The 27,798-nt window shown below is 37.7% G+C and overlaps 1 protein-coding gene across 1 annotated transcript in view; it reads left to right on the plus strand.

Moving 5' to 3' along the window:
* The window catches only part of NSMAF (neutral sphingomyelinase activation associated factor), a 43,110-nt gene extending 15,416 nt beyond the window's left edge, over window positions 1–27,694 (plus strand). The window contains exons 7-31 of the mRNA XM_050328943.1: window positions 866–937; window positions 1,307–1,354; window positions 1,471–1,523; window positions 2,016–2,145; window positions 3,957–4,028; window positions 4,886–4,994; window positions 6,969–7,145; window positions 8,081–8,160; window positions 9,543–9,633; window positions 9,723–9,786; window positions 9,892–9,943; window positions 10,917–11,037; window positions 11,316–11,447; window positions 13,202–13,244; window positions 13,690–13,853; window positions 15,314–15,422; window positions 16,416–16,474; window positions 16,895–16,962; window positions 18,432–18,499; window positions 18,724–18,847; window positions 19,588–19,671; window positions 20,674–20,824; window positions 21,207–21,309; window positions 22,115–22,224; window positions 23,214–27,694. Of these exons, the coding sequence (XP_050184900.1) occupies window positions 866–937; window positions 1,307–1,354; window positions 1,471–1,523; window positions 2,016–2,145; window positions 3,957–4,028; window positions 4,886–4,994; window positions 6,969–7,145; window positions 8,081–8,160; window positions 9,543–9,633; window positions 9,723–9,786; window positions 9,892–9,943; window positions 10,917–11,037; window positions 11,316–11,447; window positions 13,202–13,244; window positions 13,690–13,853; window positions 15,314–15,422; window positions 16,416–16,474; window positions 16,895–16,962; window positions 18,432–18,499; window positions 18,724–18,847; window positions 19,588–19,671; window positions 20,674–20,824; window positions 21,207–21,309; window positions 22,115–22,224; window positions 23,214–23,308 (2,379 nt within the window). The 3' untranslated portion in view covers window positions 23,309–27,694. The remainder of the gene's footprint in view (window positions 1–865; window positions 938–1,306; window positions 1,355–1,470; window positions 1,524–2,015; window positions 2,146–3,956; window positions 4,029–4,885; window positions 4,995–6,968; window positions 7,146–8,080; window positions 8,161–9,542; window positions 9,634–9,722; window positions 9,787–9,891; window positions 9,944–10,916; window positions 11,038–11,315; window positions 11,448–13,201; window positions 13,245–13,689; window positions 13,854–15,313; window positions 15,423–16,415; window positions 16,475–16,894; window positions 16,963–18,431; window positions 18,500–18,723; window positions 18,848–19,587; window positions 19,672–20,673; window positions 20,825–21,206; window positions 21,310–22,114; window positions 22,225–23,213) is intronic.
* Window positions 27,695–27,798: the final 104 nt, after the last annotated feature.

Here is a 27,798-nt window from a genome sequence, read left to right on the forward strand (position 1 = left end):
TACTCTTACTGATCACTTTAAAAAAAAGTCTAGCCTGAGAAAATACAAAAACTTACAGAAGTGTGTTGATATACTTTTATACTATGTTCAGGGGTCATTAAAGGCTCCCACAACCTTTGCTAAGTATGAGTTATGTGTAAATTTAGTATCAATTGGTCCGTGCTTATGCTATTGATATACTTAAATTAAAAGCAAAAAAATCAACTATAAAATGACACTTAAGAAAGCTGGGAGAACTTTTTAGGGGAAAAAGGAGTGTTTCACATATACTGACTGATGTGTTAGTGAGGCTTTTGTAAATGACTAGTCAAAATAAGCTGTGATGGAATTTGGGATCTTTTCCTCTCAAAGCTATTTATGTAGAGAAGAATGATTAACTTTTTTAGCTTAGATTTTAAAGATTTAATGGGCTGGTATCTTTTGTCTACAAGATATACAGAAGCTGTTTAAATGTAATATGTCACTTTCTAGTTCTATATTTACATGATTTTTACCTGATATTAAAGTAGGCAGAATATGTACATTTACTGGTGTTTACAATGTATTCATTTGTTCACTTCAAAGCTATTATGTTGCATTGTATCAAACAGCGGACAAAATACTGCACAAAGAGCTTACCACAGGGAAGATAAATTTCTAAAGAAAAAAGATCAGGTTATACATCTGCTTGTGGAATGTTTGAGGTATAGCACAATCTTTGATAGCATACTTTTACTACATTTTCTTTTATTATTTAGGGGATTTGTGGTTGTTTTTGCTTTGTTTGTTTGTGGGTTTTTTTGTTGTTGTTTTTATTTTAGTTTGCTTAATCTTTTTCCACTGAAATTTATTAACTCATTTCTGGTAAATGTACTTTTAATTTTAGGGCAAAACAGAACACTTATTCCAACTGGATGTTGCTGGGAAAGTAGGAGATGTTGTGCAAACTCTACATCAGGTTTGTGGTTATTTGGTATCACTACATACTTCATCACAGCAGCTTTTGATTTTTAATGTAGAGTTTTCTTTTTTTGTTCTCAAGAGGAAAATCTTGGAGCATCTATTTTTAAAATGTAGAGCTGAAAACAGCATCTAGTTCTGACAGCTGTCGTAAGCAACCCGTATTAACTTTTAGCATGCAGAGTGGTAGTATACAAAGTAATAACATGCCAGTAGCAATGAATGAACATTATCCTACTTTGAAAAGAAGTAATAATAGATCTTTTAGTATTCTGTCACAGAGAGTGCTAAAGCTCCTCCTGTTTCTGTTGTCTTCTGAGCTCTGTGGGAGATCTCCGTGCTATTTCACTTAAAGATTGTTGTTTAGCTTTACAGGGCTTCTTGTCTAGATAAGATGGGAGATCAAGCTGCCATGGTAAGTGTCTGATTATTTCTAATATCTCTGTTTAATAATGATATTATGATCACTGTTGAATAATAACTTTAATTGCTTTTGAATCATTGACCATATTTTCTTTCCTTCTACATTAGATAACTGCTATATTGCAATCACGCTTGGCTAGAACTTCATTTGATAAAAACAGGTACTTTTCTAATCACTTTCTACAGAGAAATCATTTTGAACTTCTTGGTTGATTAGTCTACTGCATTGATACTTAGGTGGTTGTTTAAGGTAGTGTGAGTTCTCTAATTCAGAGAGTTATCTTCTTTGAATTCTGAAGCATCTGTAATGGAGAGTAGGAAATTCTGTGTTGTGAAGATGAGTGGTTAATTTTTTATGTCTCTAAACTGTTTTGTTTATCTGTGAATTTATTGTAAATTGGGCATCATCATATGCCAAATAAAATTGTATAGAGAAGTCAACTGGCTTCCTGCAGCAGCATTCCTTTCTAGAGTGCCTGTTAAAGTAGAGGTCTCAACAAAGAACTTTCTTCCTGTGTGATATAGCCTTCCTGAAGTCCCCTTTCTGATATTCCAAGGCTATAAGCTAACCTAAAACCTTTCTAAGGAATTTAAAGGGTGCCTCTGCCAAAGTAAGAACTGGAGGTAAACTTACTCCTTTTCTTCACTTGTAGATTTCAAAGCATTTCTGAAACGCTGCATATGGAATGTAAAGCAGAAATGGTGACGCCACTGGTGACTAATCCAGGGCATGTGTGCGTTACTGATGCTAACTTGTACTTCCAGCCTCTTAATGGATATCCTGTAAGTGTCTCATAGATGATCTTGCATACAACGTGAGCACGCTGCCCTGCTAGTGGACAGATTTAATTTTCTGTACTATTTCTCTTAAATGCACATAGAGCACATCTCCAAGAAGACTATTTTCAGTTATAATCCGAAGCTCCGTAGTTTTCTTTGATCTGTGCTGCTCTGTTGCATTCGGTGTATCTCTTCTCCTGAGGCTTTATTCTGCGCTAACTTGCTTAAAACTTACCTACTAATGACAAAGCACAAAATGTCCTTTGTTCGTTCTCTATTAATATTTGAAGATCACTTTTTGTAACACTTTGTTTAAGATAAATTTCCAAATCTTACTGTGTGATGCTGTTCCTACCTAGTGAGAGCTTTATATACGTGTAGTTTACTTTGGAAGATGTTAGCTAGGTTTTCTTTTAAACTAGTCATTTCTTTCTCTAGAGGAAAACTGAGTACCTGCTGCAGATAGATTTCTACTTTGGAATTTCGTCACAGAAATAGCAGTGGTAGTTTTAGCAGGCTACTGGCTTAGCTATGATTCTGTGAAACACCTTCAGTACGGATGTGGCAGTAGCACAATTACCAGAAAATTTTTATTCTCAGGCTAATTTTTTCCCTAGTTTGCTTGTCAGCATGTGAGTTTGCATCAGCAGCCCTAGTGTTGCTCCATCTGGGTATGACTGGTCCCACAGGCTGGTAGAGCACAGTCTGGCCAGGGATAAAGGACCAAGTAAGACCCATCCTCTAATTCCAATGGTGGGCTGCTGGTACCCTCCACAGGGCTTGGGACCTGAGCCCACCTCTAGTGTTCTCATCTGCTGGGTACTCTGGAGGGAAGAAAGGAATCTGCCTAACTTGAGTGCCCTAAGGACAAGGAAAAGACAAGCAGAAGATTAAGAGGAGGAGTCTGGAGACCCAGGCACAGAGAAAAGAAAGGAAACACTCTGACTGCTCTGAAAGCAACATTGACCTAGAGAGATCATGTCTGTGACAAGAGGAAGGAAAGTCTGAGGCTAGTACTGAAAATGGAAAAGGGACTTAGAGAAGTATGTTTAACAAAGGAGGAGGAATTTGGGGAACAGGTTTTTTAGCAGGGCCTGTTGCAATAGAACAAGGAGTAATAGTTTTAAACTAAGAGACTAGATTCAGACTAAATAGAAAAGAAGTTTTTTACAATGAGGATGGTAAAACACTGGCACACGCGTTGCCCAGATGGATGCCCCATTCCTGGAAACATTAAGGTCAGGTGTGACTGGGCTCTGAGCAACCTGATCTAGTTAAAGATGTCCCTGAGCATTGCAGAGGGGTTGAACTAGATGTCCTTTAAAGGTCTGTTCCACCACAAACTCTTTTATGATTCTATGACATGCTAGAAGTGTGTCCAGGCAAGGAAAATGCCTCGCAGTGGAAGATGACAGGGCCATTTTTTTCCAGCCGCCAGGTGGCACCATTGGCACAGTTTTCCCAGCATCCCAATGGCTTCCTTACTTTTAATATCGTTTCTTGTGTGCTGCTTCTCTCTTGCATGAGCATTGTAACTGGTGACAGACTCGGGTGATAATACACTGTGGTTTATTTATTCTTAAACTGCTTTGCTGCTCAGGCAAAAAACAACAGCAAAGATAGGCTTCCTCTTTTTAATGTGACTGCTTAGCATCGCTATTCCACCGCTAAAATGACATGGATGGATATTGTTTTCATGTTGCTAGTATTTATAGTCAGCAAAAACTTCAGATTGTCTGGAGAGGGTAAGGTAGAAGAACATAAACCTGCTGGAATGTCTCCATCTTTTCTTTCCCCTCCCTCATCCCCCACAGAAACCGGTAGTACAAATAACACTGCAAAATGTGCGCCGCATCTATAAAAGAAGGCATGGGCTAATGCCACTGGTAAGATCAAATATTTATTTTATTTTCATGTCTTACTGTATCTATTGTTTCTTAAAATGACCTGCTGAAAATGTGTGCACTGTTAGGTAAAAGCCCTGCGTTTTTAAGAGCTCTGGACTAAGTAGTGAACAGCACTCAATGATCCCTTCTGGTTTTTAAGTGTTGTATTTCTTTATGTTGTCAAAAAGATGAAAACAGAAAGAGTGAACTCTGACAAGGATGAAAAATTTCTTTCATAAGCAGTCAGTATAGAGAAAAGGGAGAAGGGAGTATGACCAGGGAGCAATTCATTCCATTTATCTCAAACACCTATCTTGGGTTAGAATTAATTTCTCTCTCATGGTGTATTTTCTCTCTGGATTGATTCACTGAGGGATTTTGGTCACTGCTTCATATAGAGGCTAATGTGGAGTGATGAGTCCCACTGTACATGACTGAGAGACGGTGAGAGTGCTGCAGTGGAACCTCAGTTGTATGCTTTCAGTGTTTGCACTGAAATTTTAGTCTTCTAGAAAATGTTTTGTTTGGAAACACATTTAAATCAAATAGACATTTAATTCTTTTGCATCACTTCATTCGGTTAGGCAAAAAAGTATATTGCCTATGCTCAATTAATCTAGGTAGAGCCAATCTATGGACAGCTGTAAAGCTATTTGCTCAGCTGAGTGTAAACTGAACACTTTTATGATTAAAAATAAAAAAGTTAAAATATTTTACTTTGTGGGAAAAACTGCTCCCCAGTATAGATTCTGAAGATTTAGATATTAATAACTGGAATATTCTGTTAAAAAAACGTGAGTCTTACAGCTTGTCAGTACTTGCTCTCATTTATGTTTTTCCCCCTGTTAACTTTTAAGGGCCTCGAAGTATTTTGCACAGAAAACGATCTCTGTTCTGACATCTACTTGAAATTCTACAACTATCAAGATCGAGATGAGGTCTATTTCCTTATTGCAACATATATAGGTTTGCAGTATTTATTTATTCCTGTCATGTGTAGTACCTTGTGAATGGAAATTTGGCTGGGTTTTGGTCTGTTGATTTGTGGGAAGAATAAGAAGAATAAACAGAAGCTGTAAAAAATTGTAATAGAAGTAAACAAAGATCAGAATGAAGGTTGTGAAATTGCATCTATTCATATGTGTTTGAAGAGCTGAGTATGAAATCTGATATGGCATTAACTAATTCTTTTAATTTGCAACTTGATATGCACTATCGTTTAACACACACCCACCAAAAAAATCCAAACAAACAAATGAAACTAAAATACCCTCAAAACACTCTCTTCAAAGCAGGAGGAAAATAAGATCCACTCAGCTAAACAGTGTTTTGCTGAAAGAATATACACTGACTTGTGTATAGATCGCCCTGGCACTCAGTTTAGTCCAAGTAAAAATTCTATTGAGAAACTTCCTGCAATTGGTGAATTTCCAGTCCACACATTTTGAACTTTTCTGTTTTAATGGTAGTTGATGAAAATTACCATCCTGAAATAGTTAAATTCTTATTTCTGTTAAATCTTGTATTCATTAATTCTTAGAGAGTGATGCATGTCTTTTGCAGATGGTGAACAGAAACTTTCTAAAAAACACGTGTCCTGAAAAAAAAAGGAGAAAAAAAGCTAATAGTTTTCCTGTAATGCTACTTCAACTGAAACTCATATTTACTGCCAATATTGAAAATGTTTATATAAACTTTGTGCTATTTTGTTTTTGTACCAGAGCTCTAGTTCTGTTTTAATGAATTTGCCTAAATATCAGTTGACATTTTCCCCACTTCATAAAGCAAGGTGGAAAGGTCACAAAGGGATTACTTTCACTGAGAATTATTTTAGCGTTTAAAGTTTTTCTTTGGAAAGGAAATAGATTCTGACATTATTTTCTGTTATTGAAATAACTGCATGCTGTTACTCTGCTTCAGACTTTATTTTCTGGAAAACTTTCAAAAGTGAAATTTCAAGGTGCTGATGAAGATGATGATGATGACGTTGTTAGAGCTTAGAAATAAAAAAAGCCTTTTACCTAGGGGTGTTTGTAGCACCTCAGTATCTTTCTCTGACAGCAGAAGATCCTCTCTTTGAAGATGCTAACACTTTTTACTTGTAGAATTTAAAGTACTAAGGTGTATAGAGGGTTGGAATATGTGTTTCCAGCCTATGTTAAGCTAAAATAGAGGCCTGATGTGATCTAATCCAAATTCTTTTCTTGCCATTGTACCATGGTTGCAGTGCTTCATTTCAGGCATTTACCAAGGTACTGTTAACTGAATCAAAGGAAGGAACAATTTTAAAACAAATAAATAACCTAGTTGTCCAGCAGCATACCTTGATATTACAGCTATTAAGCAGAGAATAATGCAGCTTGAATTTCTTGAGCCTCTGCCTATAATTCAAACAGAAGCTCCAGCTGCATAATTCCTACTTTCGTAAGTGGGGGTCAAGTTTTCTTTTCCTCTAGTCTGCATTTCACTGGTTCTGAAATTGAATCTTGTTCATGTACATATATGACTTCTTTCCACACATCATTGTTAGTGGGTGTCCTTAGTTGATCAGTAAGAAAATATATTTAATTTTTTCTTCACTCTAGCAGAACTGATTGTAGAAATTTGAAATCTTAAAGGTTGCCAGATTGCCAAGAGCCTTGTTCATGGTCTGGAAACATTTTTCTGTAACTTCATAAATGTTCATCCATTCTTTTTGTTTAGTTTCAGCACTCCTTTATTTTTTTTCTTGGTTGAATGCAGTTTAGGTGCATTTGAAAAGATGTTAAAGTGAGAAATATGGTACCTATTGAAACATGAAGTTACCAATTGATTCTGACTTGTTCTATTAAACAACTGTGCCCTTAATTATTTTATAGGATCTTGCATAATGTTAATCACAGTATAATTTGGGGGTGGAACTCCAAACCTCACAACTCTTAATGTTTTGTTTTATTTTAGAGAATCATATTGCAGAGCATACAGCTGAAAGTTATATGTTGCAATGGCAGCGAGGACATATATCAAATTACCAGTACCTTCTTCATCTCAACAATCTGGCTGATAGAAGCTGCAACGATCTCTCCCAGTATCCTGTATTTCCTTGGATCATAGCAGACTACTCTAGTGCAGTACTAGGTATGTGTGTGAAAAAGTCATGTTACTGCCTTGTGCCCAGCCTGAAATGTGTGTGTGTGTGGGGGGCTTTTACACTGCATGAAGTTCATGTTACATCAAAATGAAGCCAGCATGGGTGATCTTGGATGTTTTCTTGTGGACTTAACCTTCCCCTCTGGTTTAGGGAGACAAAATACCTCACCTTTTTCTGTTAAATATTGCACTCCTCACATACAGACTACTTACTAAACATCTCCTTGGTTGCTTTGCAAATCAGCAGTACTGAGCATTCAGAGCCTTTCTGTGATTCTAAAAAAATGGAAAAGAACCAGTAAAATTACTTTTTATGGAACAACTTTGATGCACTGAAATGTGTAGAGAACCCAGGTATTCTTTTATAATTCTTAACACTACAAGCTGAATGGAAGAGTCTGACAAGGCTTGTGTCTAAATAGGCTCCTTTATTAAGGATTCTTAGTGCAGTTTGTGTGGGAAGTTGGTCCTTTTGAGGATTGTGTCCTTCTACAAGAAATAGAATAGGGGTATCTCATGGTATTTATCAGCATCTGCCCAAACACTTCAGTGGTGGGACTTGACTGCAGGACAGAATAGTTAATGAGTAGGAAGAAGCTGATACCAGCTGCTTTTGTGCCTCAGGTAGCAAGACCTTGCCTAGGTAATATTAATTGTAGTAAGTGTCTCATACATTAACTACTAGTTCTTAAGCAAGAAATTATGAGATTGTCTACTTGGAAGGAAGAAAATGAGTAGCCATTTACAATAAGACTTAATGATTTTGCAGTTAGTAGGGAGAGAGAAATTACTAAAAGGCTTCTATCTTCTTTTGGGTTTTTTTTTTTTTTTGTTGCTATTTGGGTGGGTTTTTTTCTTTTGTTTTTAAATATTGATTAGAGTACATGAATGTCTACTTAGTTTATAAAATTTTTTATTTTTAGATCTGACAAAGCCCGAAACATTTCGCGACCTTAGTAAACCGGTTGGTGCCCTGAATAAGGAAAGGCTGGATAGGCTCCTGGTATGTATATCTTGGCATTTATGTGCTGCACATTCTTGGCCTTGTACCTATTGACAATAAAAGAAGCTTTGTCCAGCAAGGTTTGGGAAATACGTAGATATCTAAAGCTAACTATAAACCTAATCAGAAGCAAACATTCTTATAATGATACTGCATTTATTTTCGGCTTAATTTCATTAGTATTGGTTTTTTCGGTACTAATGTAAAATTATTAGAATCCATTTCCTCTCTCGTACTACTATTTCATATGTTATGCTTTTGAATGTTTTCCCTTGCTTTTAAAATAATATCCCCACATTCATTTAAGTATGTGTATGGTAAGCACTGAGATACCATAAGCATATATATGAAACTTCAAGACCAATGGATTTAAATGCATCATGTAAAATACATTTAAAAAAAAAAAAAGAAAAACCATGAAAAAGTGGTAGAAATCTTAAGGTCATTTCCATTAAGAAAAATGCTGAATTTGAGGGAGTACTTCAAAGGGTGGAAATCTGCCATGGAGATCAGAGCACCAACTTGAAAATTCCTTATGCAGATAATAGTGCACCAGGTTTTTCCATTTCTCAAAGTAGGTAGGCTTTCTTTTCATAAACTGTCAAATGCAGACAGACTTAGAAGGTCCTCAGTTTCTTGGGTCTTATTTCACTATATAAAATCATTGTCTCCTATGGAAAGGTTATTATGCCAAAATAATTTACAGAACATTAACTACATTTAATGTGCTGGAACCTTTATTAGTTCTTAATAAAGCATTAGAAAAAAATATTGACAGAATAACTGCATTATATTGATAAAAAGATGTTTCAAAATCATACAGCTTCGTAAGGTTGTGGAAGGTAAGAACATGATCAATATTATGCTTCCAGTAATAGTAGATTAAGTTTAATTTCTAAAATCTGACTTTTCTCAAGCTGTTATCTGCCTCATACTTACTGCAGTAAAAGTCATTCTGTTTAGATTATGATAGGTTTTAGGGTAACACATAGGAGCTTCAGACAAGAAGGAATCTTCCAGGTTGAATGGAGTCAGTATGTTCTTCCATACTCTCACTAAACTTGATGTGAAAGACAAAAAGGAAGTCTATTTGCACACCTTGGAAATTGAGTCATTGCAGTTACATGTGAAAGTGAGAGAGGAGAAAATCCTGAATATCTGATAGTTCTGGATGATCAGTTTTAACAACTGTGTTACTGTATCGATTTGCTCTGATTAAAACTGCATGATTATTAGAACTTAAGGGTTTGTTTTATCTATCGTTAGAAAAATAATTGAGGGTCCTAATCTGTGCCTTTAAAAAAAAATGTATGTGTGTTTAGTATTGAGGGAAAGCAGGAATGCTGATTTTAAACAGACATTTCTTTCTTCTTATGTTGCAGACACGTTATCAGGAAATGCCAGAGCCTAAGTTCATGTATGGAAGCCATTATTCATCTCCGGGTTATGTTTTATTTTATCTTGTTAGAGTTGGTAAGACAGCTTTTACATGCTCTCTGAGCACACAGTTACCTCCAAAGCATACAAGGCTTGGAGCTGATGGTTTTGTTTTTTCTCCTTAGCTCCAGAATACATGCTCTGCCTGCAGAATGGAAAGTTTGATCACGCTGACAGAATGTTCAATAGGTTCGTTTACATTTTGTCTGTAGCTAGTCTGGTTTTGTTTTCAAATATGCACCAATGGGGAGTGAAAAGCCTTAAAAATAATTTCTTACTTTTTGTATTATCTAGTATTGCAGAAACCTGGAAAAACTGTTTGGATGGTGCAACAGATTTCAAAGAGGTAAATGGCTGGAAAATTATTCAAGTGTTTCTTGTTATCTGTGCTATGCTTTCTTATCTCCTGTTGATCTGAGAGTTTTTTTGGGGTGTGTTTGGTGGTTTTTTATTTTGTTGTTTGTGGTTTTCAGTTGTGTGGGTTTGTTTCCTTTTTTTTTTTTTGGTTTTTTTTTGAGGGGTTTTATTTTAAAGCTGACGATTACATTTTATGAATGCTTTATTAACTGTTTTAATCCTGTATCAATTCTGTAATTCCATGATTGATTGCCTGTGTCTGCTTTCTGGCTTTTAATTTAGCAGAAATATCACTGTGAATGTTACTGGAAATAAATGGGAATTACCAGAGTGGTTTAAGACTGCAAAGATATAATTTTATGTGTTGTCTCCTGGAATCTTGTAAAGTCTTGGCTGTATTGCAACACTGCATCTAGAAAAGTTAAACTCTAGAAGTAGTATCTTAGCATTTTTGAGCCTTTAGAAACTATAACTTGTATAATATGTTGAGAGTAATGAACTGTCAGATTGTGAGCACAGTTAAACTCCTTTCTCAAAGAAACATTATTTAATACAGTGATTAAAAAAGTCTATAGTTAATGGTTAGCTATGATGGTATTTAAATAATTAACCTCTGCAACTTCTGTCCTAATTCTAGTTTTATTCTAGATTTTTGTCTTTATTCTTACTTGATGTACTGAAAATGAAAAGATAGCTATGCAATAAGAGTTCTGAAGATACTCGTAGATATTATGGTTTTATGTCACACATTACATGTTAAAATATGTATACCACTGTGAATTTAGCAATTTAGCTCACAGAACTGCCTTGTAGGTAAAACTTGAAAAATTAATGCTCAACTTTAGGATTTGACATACGAACTTTGAACTTTGGTAACTTTCTTTATACTAAGTGTATTCTATTTAAGTGATTGGAACTAAGGTAATCTCAAACCTTGCTTCGTTTGTTTGTTTAACTTCCAGTTGATTCCAGAATTTTATGAAAATGATCCTAGTTTTCTAGTAAACAGTTTGAAGTTGGACTTAGGAAAAAGGCAGGGTGGAAAGATAGTTGAAGATGTAGAGCTTCCACCTTGGGCATCAGGTAATAATAGTCAAACTTCTTGTATCATGTACCTTAATTCAGGATTATCTGGGTTCCTGGAATGGTGGTTCTTCCTTAAAAATGTGCATTATGGTTTCTTCTAAAGTAATTCTTTCTTTAAAACATTGACATGATTAATAGTTGCTTTTAATTTTTATAAAAAGTTTGAGGTTTTGTGGGGGGGTGTTTGATTGGCTTTTGAAGAAGGAGGAGGAATAGAGATGGATACCAGTACTGAGTGGGTTATCTTCTCCTTTAATTAACCCTTCTTTTGCCAGGTCCTGATGACTTTCTTCAGAAGAGCCAAGAGGCTTTAGAAAGTCAGTATGTATCAGAACATCTTCATGAATGGATTGACATAATATTTGGCTACAAGCAGAAAGGAAGTGAAGCAGTTGCAGCTCACAATGGTAAATAAGCACTTTATGGAAACAGCAAAAAAAAGGGATGCTTCAATTAGGCAGGAATGGTAAATAACAACATATCCTAATGCTTGTTTTGTTTTGAGCTTTCATAACAAAGTGCTTTGAATGCTTGATGCCTAAAGGAAATGCAGTTGTTCAGTACTGGAAATAATGACTTATCTGGTAACATTGCCTTCATGGTGATTTGTATCTTTAAGGATGTACTTAAGGTGGTAGGCAAGAAAATTCTGTAGCATTGCTGTAAATTGCTCACACAGCATGGTGTGGCACTATAGGATGGAGTTAGTGTTTCCCTATTAAAAATGGGAGTCTGCAGGGTCTCCACGTAAACTTGTCTTTTAACTTTCCCCCACTTCAATTGCAGTATAAGAATCTCAATGCAATATTTCCCGTCCTCCTGAGAGAACTAGCAAGGGAAAGAATGGGCTAATGGGCTACAGCTCTTTGGAGCACGAAAGAAGGATTTGTGTGTTTGTCCTTGTCTACCTATATACTACTCTGCTTGTGGGAAGTTTCACTGTTTGCAATCTTATTCTGAACATGTGTCATGAACATGTGTAAGCACTGTGGGTGCTTACAAACGAGCTGTGTTGAAGTATTTATCTAAACCTAATAGTAATATCAATTATTAACTTATTCAGCAGCCTCATATTTTGCTGTGTATGTTACCAGACAATAAGGAAATGTCTTCTTTGTAATGGAAGACTAGCAGATCAGATTTTTAGGGTGTTTATTCCAGAAGCTCTGATCCTTTTGAAGGATTATAAGTAACAGACAATGTTGAGATAGTTTGCACTTAACAAGACAGGAAAAGTTTAGGAAGAAAACCTTACTACAGTAGTGGAGAGGGAAGGAATAAGCAACTCCTCATTTGGTAGTCAGTATTTGCTTCCAGGGTAGGATAGTGTAGCTTGGTTTGTGATGGGGTGTGTTTGGGGGGTAGTTTTGGTTTGGGGTGGGTTTTTTTAGTTGTTGTTGTTGATTTATTTTTAATGTACTTTCCCACATGTCCTTAAAGCATGACTTGGCTTTATTTTAGAATTTCAGGGTTTGGCAGCCAGTCATGCTGTGACTGTAAGCGTCAATCACAATGTATCAGAGGCCTTAAATACGGTAAATCAGCATATCAGTTATGGCACCTCTATTTTTATCTCTCAAATGAGAGTATTTTTATGCCTAATATGCCGCTTCTGCTGCGGTATGGATTTTATTAGCATAATGAATTGCAGACACTTGAGTAGATAAGAGACAGAAGGGGTCTGTGGATAATATATATGTATAAATGAACTTATGTCAAAGTAAATGTTCTTATGCAGAGGCCCCAAAGTAGTTCACATCATGGCAAATGAAAAGGTGAATACACAGACTGTTCTGATCATTCTTTATTACTTTTTCTTACTTGTCTAAAAACTAACCAGAGATCCAGTTATGCAACTGTTATTTATTTCTGCATTAACTGGGGGAAGGTATTTAATGAAGCTTAAATGAGTCATCCTTCCTTTATGGAAGGACTGATTTCTTTTGAAACTTTCCAAGAGTCTCCTAGAAATCCTAAACTTCTTTCAGGTTATAAAAACAGGATTAAAATGTAAGAAAGACCTCAAAGTCTATAGCCTTCTGAAATAGCTTAGTTACTTGAATATAGCCAAGATGAGTAAAAAAGAAAGCTTTGTTTTATAGCAAGACCAATAGAATGAGCCTTGTATACCTACATTGTACAAATAAACTTTTTTTTCCAGTGTTTCACCCATTAACTTATGAAGGAGGAGTGGATTTAAACAGGTAATTATCAAGAATCTGAATGTTTTTGTTAAAGCAGTTAGCTGAGTTTCTCAGTATCTCTGCAAGTTCTCTGCCAGCTGTAAAAGGGCTCTGTACATGAACAGTGTAGTTCTTCTGTTTCGTGCTCCCAAATATGCAGAGAACCAGCATCATGTTCTCAGTTTTGGCATGCCTTGGAAGATTGTTACTTGAACATTACTTCAGTCCAGCTTTTGTGAAATTGCTTCATTTTTTCAATTGATGAGCATATTGTCATTGTACATAAACAAAATGATGCAGCTATCATATGACTGTCTGTCAAATCTGTGATAGATCAGTTCTGTTAGAATTTGTGATGGCCTATAGTGCTGTAGTAAGTGCACATGCAGGCCCATGCTTTCAGGGAAGGGGAGGGGAAAAAAAATACTCCCTTTCTTGCCTTAATTATATATCTTCTTTTATAAAGTATTATGGACCCCAATGAAAAAGTAGCTCTCCTGACACAAATCTTGGAGTTTGGACAGACGCCAAAGCAGTTGTTTACAACCCCTCATCCTCAAAGGATAATACCGAGGTTGAAAAGCTTGTCTCGAACATCGAGTCACAGTGTTTCCTTAGCTGAGTCTCCAGGTAAATGTTTAACAGATAAACTGATGATGTAAAGGATTTGTAACTTTGAGTAGTTCTTGTCTTTCTCCCCCAGGATCTCATTATACAACTCTCTTGGTTCCATTCCCTGTAAGCCAACTCAAAATAAGTCCGTGAACTAAATGGTAAAGAAAAACAGACGAGACCAGTTTCAAATTTGAAAAGGTGTTGTCCTGCTTTCTCCTGCATTTTGCCTTCTGTTCCAGTGGTCTCCTATGGGACTGTTCAGCCTCTGCTTCTGAAGCTGTGGGAGGGCTATAATCCCTGGTCTTTCACAACATTTCAAATTCAAGCTGATACGACAACAGTTTCAGTGACAGTGTCTGCAGGCATTCTAGATGGTGGAAAGATTTGTTCAGGTTTTTAACAGGGATGTTCTTTGGGGTGATCATTTGGCTTGATCAAAGTAAACCCCAATAACTTAAATTAAGTATCTGAATTTTTCCCTTTTCCATGACCTGAATGAAAATATGTAAGGCAGGTACTCTTTTTTTTTCACCCCTAAATACTGTAGGGACAAAGCTGATTAAATAACTTTAAGAAAAGGATATGTAATGCCTTCACAGACTTCTGTTCAAGGCAGAATTTACACCACTTCTCTGAAACTAAGATGCTATTGTCATCATATGTACAGAGATCTAACTATAAATTGGACTGAATCTTCAGCCCAGGTATCACTTGGAGAGGTTTTTGTCATTTGGTTGTCTTCATTTCACCTACCATTTGGTTGTCTTCATTTTTAAGCAGAGGAGTGAAGATGAGTGCTACTTAGTGTGGCAACCTGTAGCATCCAGATGGCAAGAGTGGCTTTGAAAGTTATGTGTGGTGATAATGGTCATATGTGTTAAATACATGTGGTGGTATGCTGCCTAAGTCATTAATTCACAGGTGAACAGTTCCTCCTGGGTTGAACCTTTTTATAGTAATTGACACCTAATTATCTCAATCTTGTTGGATTTTTCCACTCCTTAACTTTTGTAACAGTGCAGTGAAATGAAGTTGTGACATTCATAACAGAGGGCAATAGAAAAACAAAAGCATATGCTTTGTTGTAGCCATAAATTGCTTTTCTAGTATTTTTCCTTTTGGAAAGCTCTTGGCATTTCAAAGGATACCAAAACATCTTAGCATAGTTTTTGTTTTTTCTATTTTGTTTGTTTTCCATTTTGGAATTATGTTCTGTAAAGTCTGCAGTTTAAAAGCCCTGGTTTGGAGAGAAAAATCCTATTTTTGACTGAGTAAGCCTATGCAAATTAAGGAAGAGATTTGGAAAAAGTTACTCATCTTGTCACTCTCTCCATTAGCCTAAAGGTCTTATTCCTGGAGCTCTGCATTATTTCATTACTTTCATATTTATGTCTGCAACTTCAGCTACTTATGTATTTGAAATCTGTCTTTATTTTCTGTTTGTGATGAAACTTTGTTGTTGCATTTTATTGCAGTTTCTCCAAATGAAGAATCATTTGAAGATTTGACAGAAGAAAGTATAACACTTGCCTGGAACAATATTGCCAAATTAAAATTAGATAAGCAATATAAAATTCACAAAGAGTAGGTACTATTCTTTTCAGTCAAAATTCTTCCATTTAATTGGGGTGAGGGATCTGTGTGTTAGTTTGAATGATGGGTTAAGGTTTCAGGTAAATACTTTTCTTTGTGAGATGGCTGATTGATTTGATTACACAAGATGAGTTTGAGTATATGGTGGATTATCAATCCAGAAAAGGTATTTGTCAGCTTGATTTTTGTTGTTGTTGTTGTTGCTCCTTATGCAGAGCTAGAGCTAAGTTCATTATCATTTTAGTACCTGAAGCAGATACTGATTTCTCTTCTCTAAAACTGATAGCAGCAGTCAGATAAAGACTTCAATTTATTTTTTTTATAACCCCAGGAGGACCTAACTTCTTCATCCCATCTGATTTGAAAGGTTAAACACTTAACTTCAGCTACTGTACACCTCAAGCTGCTGCTGTGTGAGCAGTTTGCCAAGTCTCCAGCTATAGGTTTTCAGTTAATCCAGGTACCAAACTACTGTTCTGATGGATTCTTAGGGAGTCAAGAGTCAGCAGGGCCACTTCAGGTGGACTTTGAAATATAACTGACATTGTTCATTATTAGGTATTATCAAAGAACAGATTTTTCTTTGGCCCCATCCCTTGTCCTAGTGACCAGACTACTAGGAGGATTTCTTGCTACCTTGATTCCAGCTACTTTCTTGGTGATTGCAACCCAATCTAGGAAAATATTATAACACTCATAAAACAAGGTAATATCTGTAGTTGAAAAAGGGCTTCTGCTGCCAGATTGTTAGCACACTTTCTGATAGCCCACTATGGGGGTCCTATACTAGTGTTTCACTTATTGTATCAAGGTATATTTTTGTCTCTAGGAGAGATAACACACCACTGCAGTGCCTTTAATCTCCTTGAATGTCTTAGTTCTTACAGAGATCAAATAACAAATTTCAACAGTAGTCTGTTTATAGTATGGTAGTTAAGTTTTAAAACCTATGAAGTCACCTACAAGCTTATTTGTATTAAACAGGGCAATTACTGGAATAGCAGTCCCTTGCAATGGGTCTTCTGTTTTCACTACATCCCAAGGTAAGTATTATTGCAGAGGTATTTACCAAATGCAGGTTTGTTATTGAACAAAATGGCATGAAATTTAAATACATATTTCCTGTATTTAAGTAGCTCAAGTATATGAATTTGTTAACTTTCATATGACTTTGACTCAAGGATTTCAATATTATCTAGACTTGGGAAGATAATGTTGGTAATAGCAGATAATAATAGAATTTCTCCATTTAGACACCAGAGTTCTCCTAGATTTTAATGGACATGTAACTGATTCAAAACAGGGTAGGCCCAGGCCCACATCACAAGCTTCAAAGGAGTTTCTCAGACTATGAGAAACCTGTATTTGCTTTTCATAGTAAGGTATTTGAATATTCAAGCAAGAGCAAAATTACTATCCTTTATAATAGTCATTTTATCTTCTATTCTATCCATTCTCCCCAGATTCAACTTTGAAGATGTTTTCCAAAGAATCAAAAACTATCCAGAGAAGTGTGTCCTTTTCAAACATGGTAAGTTGCTGTCAAAATAAAAACAAGATCACTGGGAATCTTCTGAAAGATGCTCAGAGAGATGGCTCTTAGCATACATCAATGCCTCTTTTCTTTCCTCTGCCTACTCAATTGTGCTGTGTGTGAATAATTTAGCAGAGTGAATTGAAACTCTGTCAGGCCACCAGAGAGACAGAGCACGTTCTGCAAACAAGGGGATGCACTTTACTTCTGCACTAGCTCTGTTCTGAGCTGGCCTGCTGTCCAGGGGAAGGGCTTGTGGTAGACAAAGCTGGTCTGGTGTGAGCAGAGACGAGTCTTCCTGAGCAACACTGAACTGCCACTGGGACCAGAATCACAAAGCTTGGATTCCTCCCATCCCATGCTCACATCCAGCATTGCCTCACTGCACTCAAGTGTTTGAAGGCTGTCAGTCAGCTGGGAGAGGAAAACCAAGCACAGGGAGTGGAATCTGTGCTGGGTGAATTTGAGCCATGGTTCCCTGATGAGCAGTGATCTCAGCAACCTCTGAACAACATTTTCCCCCTGCTCCTAAAACAGAGCTTGGAAAGACATTCTGAATTTGATTTTTTTTTTTGCTCTAACTGGTCACCAAGTAAGGTGCAGGATCAAGACCCTATGGCCTGCCCTGGGACATAGTAGCAAGTGAATCTAGATACAGCAATTCCTAATGCTTTTGCAAAGGGAGATTTAGGAACGTTATTTCTTGGCAGTGTAAGAAGGGAGCTCTGACTCCTAAGCCAAAAGTCTGTTTTTCATGAGGAGGCCTTGTATTTTTTTATTCTTGTACTCTTTTTTTCTTCTCTCTGTAGTTTTAGTGCTGATCTGTTGCAGCAATACTAGAAGCAACAGTCTTTACAGTCCAGCAGCTTACTGTTTTTCAAACAGATCTAAAATATGACTAGTAGAAGAACTGGTCTGATTGGTGGTTTGTTTTTGTTGTTTTTTTTCCTTGTTGTTTCCAGTGATGGTAATGTAACTGAGCAGGTGTCTGTAAATAATGTTTCTTTTTGAGAATATTAGGAATTAGGTAGTTACGTTTATTCGCTGAAAGAGCTGGGCTGATAAGTAGCTGTGAAGGACAGCAAACGTCAAAAGAAACCTTCATTTTTAGTTTCTGTTAGTTGCTTGCATACAGAATTGATAGCAGCTTACAAGATGAAGAGCTGACTCAGTTTTTCCTGTATGAGGAATTGCATACCATGTCCTTGAAATACCAGCATGTGAAAAGAAGATCCATCAGTTCAGCATGTATTTCTGAACTTCAGTGCTACATTTATTTAGCAGAAATTAAATATTCTTGCTGTTCAGTGTCCAGAGTCCAAGGGTTTTTTTGATTAGTGTTCATATAACACCTGCATGTTATGTTTATAAAGATTAAAACACTTCTTGTTCTCTAAAGGCGTGTTTGTGCACTGCTATTGGATGTGGGGTAAGAAACTGAGCATACTTCTTTCTTTTTCTTGCAGGCATTGTCATCTTGTCTAATCTTACCAGGAGATACCACTGTCATAAGTTCTTCATGGGACAATCATATGTGTGTATTTACTTCCTATTGACTTGATTGAATTGCATGGGGTGCCTTCATAGTTATGTTTGTGGATTTAGATAATGATACAGAAATTCATTGTTAAAATACAGTGTCTATTTTCTATTTTTTTCCATTAGCTGTCTGTTAGAAACTACAGAAACAAAGTTACTTTACTTAGAAAAAAAAAAGTTTTATGAAGGTGGAATGGTTTTATAACCTTTTTCTGTTAGATATTTTTATTCAGTTGCATTTGGAAGACAGCAAGACATCCTAATGGGACATGATGATGCAGTCAGTAAGATCTGTTGGCGTGATGGGCGTCTATATTCTGCATCCTGGGATTCCACTGTGAAGGTTTGTAGATGGGTTTGTTACACTTCCTTATTTATTTATAGCTACCACTTTATAAAATTCAGCTGGCCAAATGCTTTGGGGTGGATATACCTGCTGTACTAGAGTAATAACTTAGCTAGTATCAGAGTAAGTTTATTTCTAGAATATAGTCTTCATTTAGCTTTATCTCAGCTGTTTCAAAGATAAAGTATTGCTTTTCAAGAAAATCCATTCATTCTAACTTACTCTAAACAGGCAGTTTTGGAGGCAAATTGTGTATTTGCTGGAGGAACTGGAATGTTTTCTGACTTTGACTGGTGGTTCTTTTTCCTGAGTTGAGTAGGCTTCTAAAATGTTTAATAGTTTTGTAGTTAATGTTCTTTGGCTAAGGGGACCAGAAACTTGCTAATTCTAAAGAGCATGCCTACGGTTAGGTGGAAAGATAATTTGGAATTAGAGACAGAAAAGAATTTTCCAAATTTTCCTTGTGTGTGGCTTTTTGGTAAGTACACATTCAGTGCAGTGATACACCCATGCACTGGTGGGCTCCTGTAGGATATCTGGGATCAGCATAGTCATGTTTAGTATGTGTCTCTGCTCAGGGTAAATGAGTTCAGGTGCCATTTGTTGCTGTATTCTGCCATGTAGGCAAGGCCCACAGTGAGCACAATCAGTCCTCCTTGTATCCTGAGAGTTCAGAAGAGACTCCTCAGGGGTTATTCTAACACTTCCTTGAGCAAACCTAACTATCTGTGTTGTAGGTGTGGCACTGTGTTCCTGGAGAGACCTTGAGCAATAAAAAGCACCACTTTGAACTGCTTGCGGAGTTAGAGCATGATGTTAGTGTAAGTATGTTGATATTCTATCTTAGAATAAGAAAATTAATTGCTCGGTTAGAATCAAAATCATGTGGTAAAGCACAAGGATTGGGTTAGGGGGCTATGCAGTTATGTTTTGGGAAATATGTATAGGGACTTCTTGTTTAATTTTGGGGTTTTCTCTGTCTGATGTGTCCTATACTAGTGTCCTCTGCTTCCTGAGTTGAAAGGTTTTCTTTGGGGGACTGAAGCAACAGAGGTTGAAATTTTTCTGTATAAACAGAGGTTTCTTAACTTGCCTTCCTCAGCTTGTATTTCCCTATGAGGGCAGGGAAGGTCTGGGGTGGGTTTTTTTGTTTGCTTCTTTGGTTTTGGAAGCAGACTAATCTTTTTCAGATATTTTGATTGCTACATGTAAGGCAAGCAAACGAAAAAATTCCTCTGAGTTGTTCACCATACTATAAAGTATCTTAGTGAATTTCACTATAAATATATAAACACATTGTGTGCAGTGAATCACCAATGTGTAACTGCACACTTTGTTTATAGCCTCTAACATCAATCTACTAAGATATTTAGAATTACTGTATTCTAAACCTTCTTAACAGTTTTTTAACATGTCACAATGTAAGCAAATACTGAAACAGTTCTGGTAACATTTAAGAACTGTACTGAAGAGAACTGATGGGTAGGAAGTTTTTTAAAAGTAAAGAATTTTACCCTTAATGGTAAAGTCTTACATTTAAATAGAGAATATGGGAACTAAAAATAATCTGAAATGTCACCTAGCATTTCTGATTCTGCAAACCACAAGCATTTTAAGATATCATCAAAACAACCTATTTTTTACTTTTTATGGTCTGGATTTTTCATAATTGTACCTAATTAAGAATGTTGCAGAATTAAACTAAAAGTTTTTTGTAAATATCATCTAAGGGATGATGGGCTTGGTTCTGTGTATGTTTAAAAACTGTCTCAAGATGGCTCACATGAAAGAATAGGAAAATCTTGGAATGTTTAACTTTCTAGGTAAATACAATCGACCTTAATGCTGCAAATACCATGCTGGCATCTGGAACCAAAGACGGTACCATTAGTGTTTGGGATGTTACTACAGCAACAGTGTTACACCAGTTGCCATGTCATTCTGGGACGGTATTTGATGCTGCTTTTAGTCCTGGTACGTTGGATTTCAGCTTTTAATACGCACCTTTGGGAATTTCGAAGGGAATCTTATTCCTGATACCATGCAATATACCCACGTTACTGGAATCGCTACTGTAAGCGGGATGGTGAGATGTTTTGGATTGCCACGCGTCTCCATTATAAACAGTTTAATTGTGCACGAGGCTGTGCTAGGCTGTAGACCAGTGGTCTAGACTCTAAACCAATCTCGTTCATCATTGCTTGCTCAGCAAGTAATTTCCAGTAAATTATTTATAGACAAGTAGGTCAGGCAACGTCACATCCAACACACTGTATCGCAGACTGCTTTGGTAACAAGAACTGAATATCTAAAGATGCTTTTTTTTAATATTTGTTTGCTTTCTTCTTTTGTACAGACAGCAGACATCTACTCAGCACAGGAGAGGACTGTTGTTTTAAAGTAATAGATGTACAAACTGGAATGCTTATATCTTCTGTAACCACTGATGAGCCACAGAGGTAATGCTGAGAACGTGCATGTTAGAAAGCTGCAAAGCCAACTTAGCTAACTGTGGAGATGGTTGGTGATAGCAGAGTGGAAAGAGCACTAGTGCCAGCAACTTTATTTTAGTGGATTACTTTTTAGAGTGCAAAGTCTGATGTTCTGGCATGTTGTGTGCATTATGATCAAGCTTTCCAAACTGGGAAAAAAACCCAAACAAATATCTAAGTAAATAATTATTTGGGGTTTTTTTTCAACAACAACATTAAGGTCCATAAAAAATTATGACAGCTATAGCTAGCCAGCTCTTCCAGCAACTGAGCTATGGAGATGTCTAGGAAGGAGACAGTTCTCTTATTTAAATCATATCTGTCACTATTACTGATTTATTTTTTTAATTTTTTTTTTTTCTTTCAACAATCCTAAGGCAAGATTGGCTGTTACAATTAAGGACTGATAATTTTTTTCCACAAAGTGATTGTTTCAGGAATATGAAGTGGCAGAAGTGAAAATGGTGGCTCATGAGAGTACTGGGATATCATACCTATATGTAGCTGACTAGGTCTTCTTCTGTTATAGAAGTATGTTTCAGCCTTCTGTGGGGAGAAGGTCTGGCTGGATCTAGGGCAGTCAGAGAAGCCAGTCTGGGTAACGACCATTTAAAATGATTCGGGAATAATGTTTCCAGAAAGACTGTGTTAAAGGGTAGAGTTTCCTTTGGTATTGTACCTCTGTTTTCAATTCTTTTTTGACTTAGTTTGGAAATGTTTGGCTCTTGTTATACAAAAGCTTGACATGAACTGACTTCGGACTTACTTGCAGGTGCTTCAAATGGGATGGAAACACCATCTTATCGGGAGCTCAGTCTGGTGAATTACTGATTTGGGACCTTCTTGGAGGAAAAGTTACTGAAAGAATCAAAGGACATGCAGGTATGCCTGAACTATTCCTATTCTCAAAATTAATGGAAGATTCCTGTTTTTCAGCTCTGTTAATTGAATATTAATTGAGTAATAACTGTAAAATTCTGAGAACCATCTGCTCAGCCAGTGGGCTGTTCCGGATGTTATAGTCACCTGGAACACCAGAATTAAAAGTAGGTCCATGTGAACCTCTTAGGAAATCTAATAACAGTGGAGGAATATTGCTGTTTACAATACTGGCCAAAGGGAAATTACATTCAATTTTTCTAATTCACACATCTCAAAAGTCAACATTTTTCTACCTCATAGCCCTCGAAGCATTGTATAGACTGTATTGTGCCTTTTGTCACAGTCTGTCCAGACTCAGTCTAACAACAAATTGAGTAAAGTTCACTAGAGAAATAGTTTTAGACGGAGATTTCTAGGCTGATTAAATGTATCTGTACAGTCTTACTATGTTAGCAACCATTAGCTGTGTGAAGGAGAAAAACTTCTCGCTTTTATTTTGTTAAGGTTTTTAAGGCTATTTAACTAAGAGCAGTTGTTTCAAACTTTCCCACTGTAAGCTTGTGCTCTGGAACTTGACCTGTGCAGAGATCATTCCGTAGCTGGGGAATCTTTGCAAGTGGGCTTCTAGGCATATGGTACAAGATTTGAATATATCTTTAACATGAGAAGTCCTAATGGCTGAGCGAAAAAGCTCACTTTCTGCAGGAACTCTTTTCCTAGTGTGCCACCTGCATTCCTCACTGCAACTGATGTTGTCCCTCTAGTACACAAAGTCAGCTGAGGCAATGGAGTGTGAGATCATTACTGTGAATAGGAGCAGCCACCTAGAAGCCTACTAAAATTCTTCTTAGCATATGTGGTGTCACTGTAATCCAGACTAATGATCAGACAAAGATCAACTCTCTTAAGAAGATCTATTTTGTCTGCCTTAGTACCACACCCATTTGAATTTGGATTTACTTGTTTGTTGTTTGGGTTTTTTTTCCCAGGTGCTGTAACAGCCATGTGGATGAATGAACAGTGCAACAGTGTTATTACAGGAGGGGAAGACAAACAAATCATGTTCTGGAAACTGCAATACTAAGTGCCTTTCCCTCCAGCCATTTAAAGGAACTCTAATTTTAAACCAAACCTTTTAAAGGAACTTAACTGCGTGCAATGATGGTTACTGAAGTTCAACCCGATAGGAAGCTTTGTTCAACTTTCTATTTTATGGTGACTTCACTGAGAGCTCTTAACTTCCATAGCATATGCATTTGTTTTTCACGGACTGAAATACTGAAATTGCTTGTCTAAAATGATATCTGAAATTAAATTAAAGACCTATTTTTCTGTAATTAAAGAGCTCTTAACTTGCAGTCATTGTTTGCTTTACATGGAATGCATCATGGCTTGCTGTTTGAACTGGTTTGAGAGAAGAAGCGTTTGATTCTTAATTTAAGCCTTTTTGGACGTGTGCAGCTTTGTATTGTGTCTCATGACATAATGCATGTACCTCCTGTGTTATAGTCAACTTTCCTTCCTGGCGAAGATGCATGTGATTGTAAATACTGCTTAGAACACCCAGGCAGCTGCTGTTCTGAGCAGTGGTCAGTCTGGTCTGCTAGATAGCCTTCAGCTGTGGCTATTTGCAAAGGCATAGAGCAGAGTAAGAACTTATTCTATATTGCATTTTCCTACTGAAAAATAGCACTAATGTACTGGCCTGAAAGATAGACAAACGTAAAACTGATTGCCTAACAGAGAACAGTTACAGATGCATGTGTTGATAGAAGTATTCCCCTAATCCTGTGCCTTAAGTTATTTTATGCTCTGTCACTACTGCCTTTCATCACTTGTGTTACTATCCTTCTCTTAGCAATCCAGCATTTTCATGTTTTGTTTAGTGTTCTCAGCCACTTTCAACTCAAATCCCCTTTGAGACAGAATTTAAATACAGCATTTAAAAGAGCTACAGCTCCTGGGTTATCATGATTTATTCTGTGTTACTCTCTTAACCCAGGGACAAAGCAGCGTTGCACAAGGATTACTTTCTCTGGAGAACTTCAGTGTATCATTTTCTGGGAGGAGCTCTTCTGAAGTGAGAGACTTGAAATAGTATTTAAATGATTTATTACAGCAATAAGCATTCACAGTGGTGATGTTGCCTGAGCATGACCCAAGATCAGCTGGTTTTCTCCACTGCTGGTGTTGAGGTGCCCTGTCAGTGTGTCCAGGACAAGCATTCTTCTGAATTATGTTCTCTCAGTCCTCTGTCTGTAGATATCCTGCCTTGGGTTTGACACCCAGTGCCTATTCCAGAGCACAGCTCTGTCTTTGGCATGGCAAAACAAACGGCCTATGGTTAGGGGCTGTTCTCTCACTCCCCTGATCTTTTATTATGCTGGAGTGTGAACTCACTTTTTAGTAAGGCAGTGGTATTAAACCAAACTGATATTTATTTCAGCTGCACCACTCACTCACTTGGTTTAGCAAATAACTGAATGTTTATGTAATCAAGGAGAGTGTGTGGGGAAGGCACATGGGGCAAAAGAATAAGCCGTGTCACGCATTCCTGCTGGTACCAGTCTTAATCTTGCAGGAGAATGTTTGGTGTCTGCACAGTTTCTTCACCTCTGTTTATTTATTTCCCAAAAATATCTGTGTCTAGGCAAAGAAGATAGAATGTGATTTTTCTACACTTGCCTGAAAATGTGTTGGGGGATTGTCCTTTGTCACTAGGGGTCCTCCTGCTGAGCTAAACCAGAGGAAAATGACCCTGAAGATGTGATCCCTCAGTTTCAACTTAAAACTACCTCAGAGAGGACATACACTTAACCTTCTGTTGGTTAAATATGGATGCCTGCCGTGCATAGCTCTTGAGTGCATCTGAGGTTTACTTTCTGCTGTAAAGCATGCTCACAAAACAGCTATCAGCCAGCTTCTCCATTGCCTAAAGCAGCCATAGCTTTTAAAGAGGGGGGGGAAATCAAGTTAAACTCATTATTGTGTTAGTATGTTGTGTTTGGGGTTTTTTTAAAAAAACATATGTGTGCAAGAACTACATATAGACCACTATTTCTTTGCAGCTTAGCTCGAATTTATCTATGTATATACATTTAACCATAAGTTACTCTCCAATGCTAGGTAATTTTTGCCTTAAAAAAGAGCTTTTTGATTATTCTTTCCCTTCTGGTTGCTACATGCTATAGGTGGAAGGAAAACACTAAATGTACGTGTTTGTTTTTTCCAGTAGATCTCCCCCTTAGTTACAGCTATCTGTTCAATAACAAAAAGATAAGTATTGTTTTCTCATGTTCCCCCAACATGGTTTTGTCTCTGGTTTTTTACTTTTAGTTTTAGACAGATTTTAGTAAGGATTTTAGGTGGCCAAACCCCACTGATCAACCTGTAAATAAGGAGTTTTAAAGCCAGATTAGGTATAGAACTGGCCTCTGCTGACTCATCTGATCCTAAGTAAAAACTGATTAGGGTTCAGAGATCAGCATTTCCGTATGTTTGTTTGGGATTTTTCCAAGGATTTCACAGCTAAGGCAAGGCCCTCAGAGCTGACTGCTGCAGGCCACAAGCCCTGTGCCCATGAGCCTGAATTATACCAATGTTAGATGAAGTCAGCAATTACTGCCAGTGCATACTTGCCAAAGTGGTTCCAGAGACATATAATTTAGTAGCCAAACAGTCCAATTAAAATTACTCCCAGGATGAATTTGATCACCACTAGAGCCTGAAGTGGTGTGATGGTTTTTCTCGATTACCATAACTGAGAAATTAATTTGAGAAACAGGAATCTACACAAGGCTTTTCGTGAGAGGCAGAGCTGAGCTTCCACTGCTAAACTTCAGTCATCCCAGGAAGAGCAGGTCTGTGGCTCAGATCCACAACTGAAGTTTCCAACCCTTCCCCCATTACTGCTTCTCCTGCAAACTGGAAAACTTCCAATTAGCTACACATGCTAAGAAGGGACTGGCAGATGAGACTGTTTATTGCAGACTGCCAACCTCTGAAGTGTTTCCTTTCTTCTTAGTGTGATCTCTTATAAACATCTTTTGAAGTATTATCTCCCTTAAATGGACAAGCAAGTAAATAATTAAGATACCACTCTTCCCAGACCAAATCTGGATCCAGGTCAGTTCTGAAGGAATAGATTCCCCAAATCCACCTTAGAACAAGTAATATCTATACTAAGGTGAAGTTCTATGATTTGGGCTACTGCCCACTATGGGGAGTTCAGTAATCCTAAATCATAAATTTCATAGCTGAAGCCTGGAACATAACAGAAGAAGAAAGAAAATTACAACTGGTATTTAACTTGAGATCACTGAGCTTTAAAGTCTCAGCTGAACATGCCTATGAGCTGTTGTGGTGGCTTGACCCCAACCAGCAGCTGAGCCATTAGTTTCCCCCCTCACCCACAGCAGGATGGGCAAGAGAATGAGACGGGCAAAAGCCAGGAAAACTTGTGGATTGCAAAAGATGGTTTACTAAGTGAAGGAGAAAAAAAGATTAAAAAATTGATACAAAGGTAATCCCTCCCCAGATCCCACCAGCAGACTCATGTCCAGTCTCCAAGCATCAACTGCTTGGGAAAATTTCCCCCCGAATTATTGCTGAGCATAATGTCAAAGGGGGTGGGATTTTCCCTTGGTCAGTTTGGGTCAGCAGTCCCAGCTGTGCTCCTTCTCAGCCTCCTGACTCCCCGAGCCTGCTCACTGGGGGCAGGGGACAGAGTGAGAACCAGGAAAGGCCTTGACATGTTCAGCAACAGCAAACACACTGGTGTGTTATCATCCCTGCCCTGGTCACAAGCCTCAAACACAGCACCACACCAGCTGCTACAACAACAGTTAACTCCCTCACAGCCAGACCCAGCAACCTGCAGGCAGTTTTCAAATTAAATTCAAACTCTACAATAATGGCCAGTCTTCGCGAGCGAAGATCCGGGGAAGGTCTTTACACCTTCCAGCCTGCGCATTGGATTTTTTAGGTGAGACACAGTGTGCGCGGAACTGAGCCCACCCTTTAATCCTAAGGTTCATCTGCCGGGGCCAAGCGAGCTTGGACGGTGGCAGCGAGGTCCTTAGGACGTAGGTGGGTTGCCTTTAAGGGCTAACGAGCCCCACCTGACCGGGAGTGGCCCTGACCGGGAATCGAACCCCGGTCTCCGCGGTGATAGCGCCGCGCCTTTACCACTAGACCACCAGGGACTCCAAACTCTACAACTGACATGTCTTATAGCTGGCTTGTGTTGGAAGGGGCCTTAAAGATCATCTCATTCCAGCCCCTCTGCCAGGGGCAGGGACACCTTTCACTAGATCAGGTTGTTGAGAGTCCCATCCAGCCTGGCCTTGAACACTTCCAGGGTGGGGCATCCACAACTTCCCTGGGCAACCTGTTCCAGTGCCTCACCACCCTCCCAGTGAAGATTTCTTCCATTAAGCACATCTTGTTTAAAGTATCCCAGAGCTCTCCTTCTAAAACATTTCAGTGTCACAGGCAGTGAGCTTATTTAGATATTTTACACTGTGTTTCCTGTCTTCATTGTTGCCTGCAACTGACCTCAATAAAACAAGCCTG

The sequence above is a fragment of the Myiozetetes cayanensis genome, unplaced genomic scaffold (assembly GCF_022539395.1).
Source record: "Myiozetetes cayanensis isolate MyiCay16 unplaced genomic scaffold, myiCay2020 scf1, whole genome shotgun sequence".
NCBI classification, from domain to species: domain Eukaryota; kingdom Metazoa; phylum Chordata; class Aves; order Passeriformes; family Tyrannidae; genus Myiozetetes; species Myiozetetes cayanensis.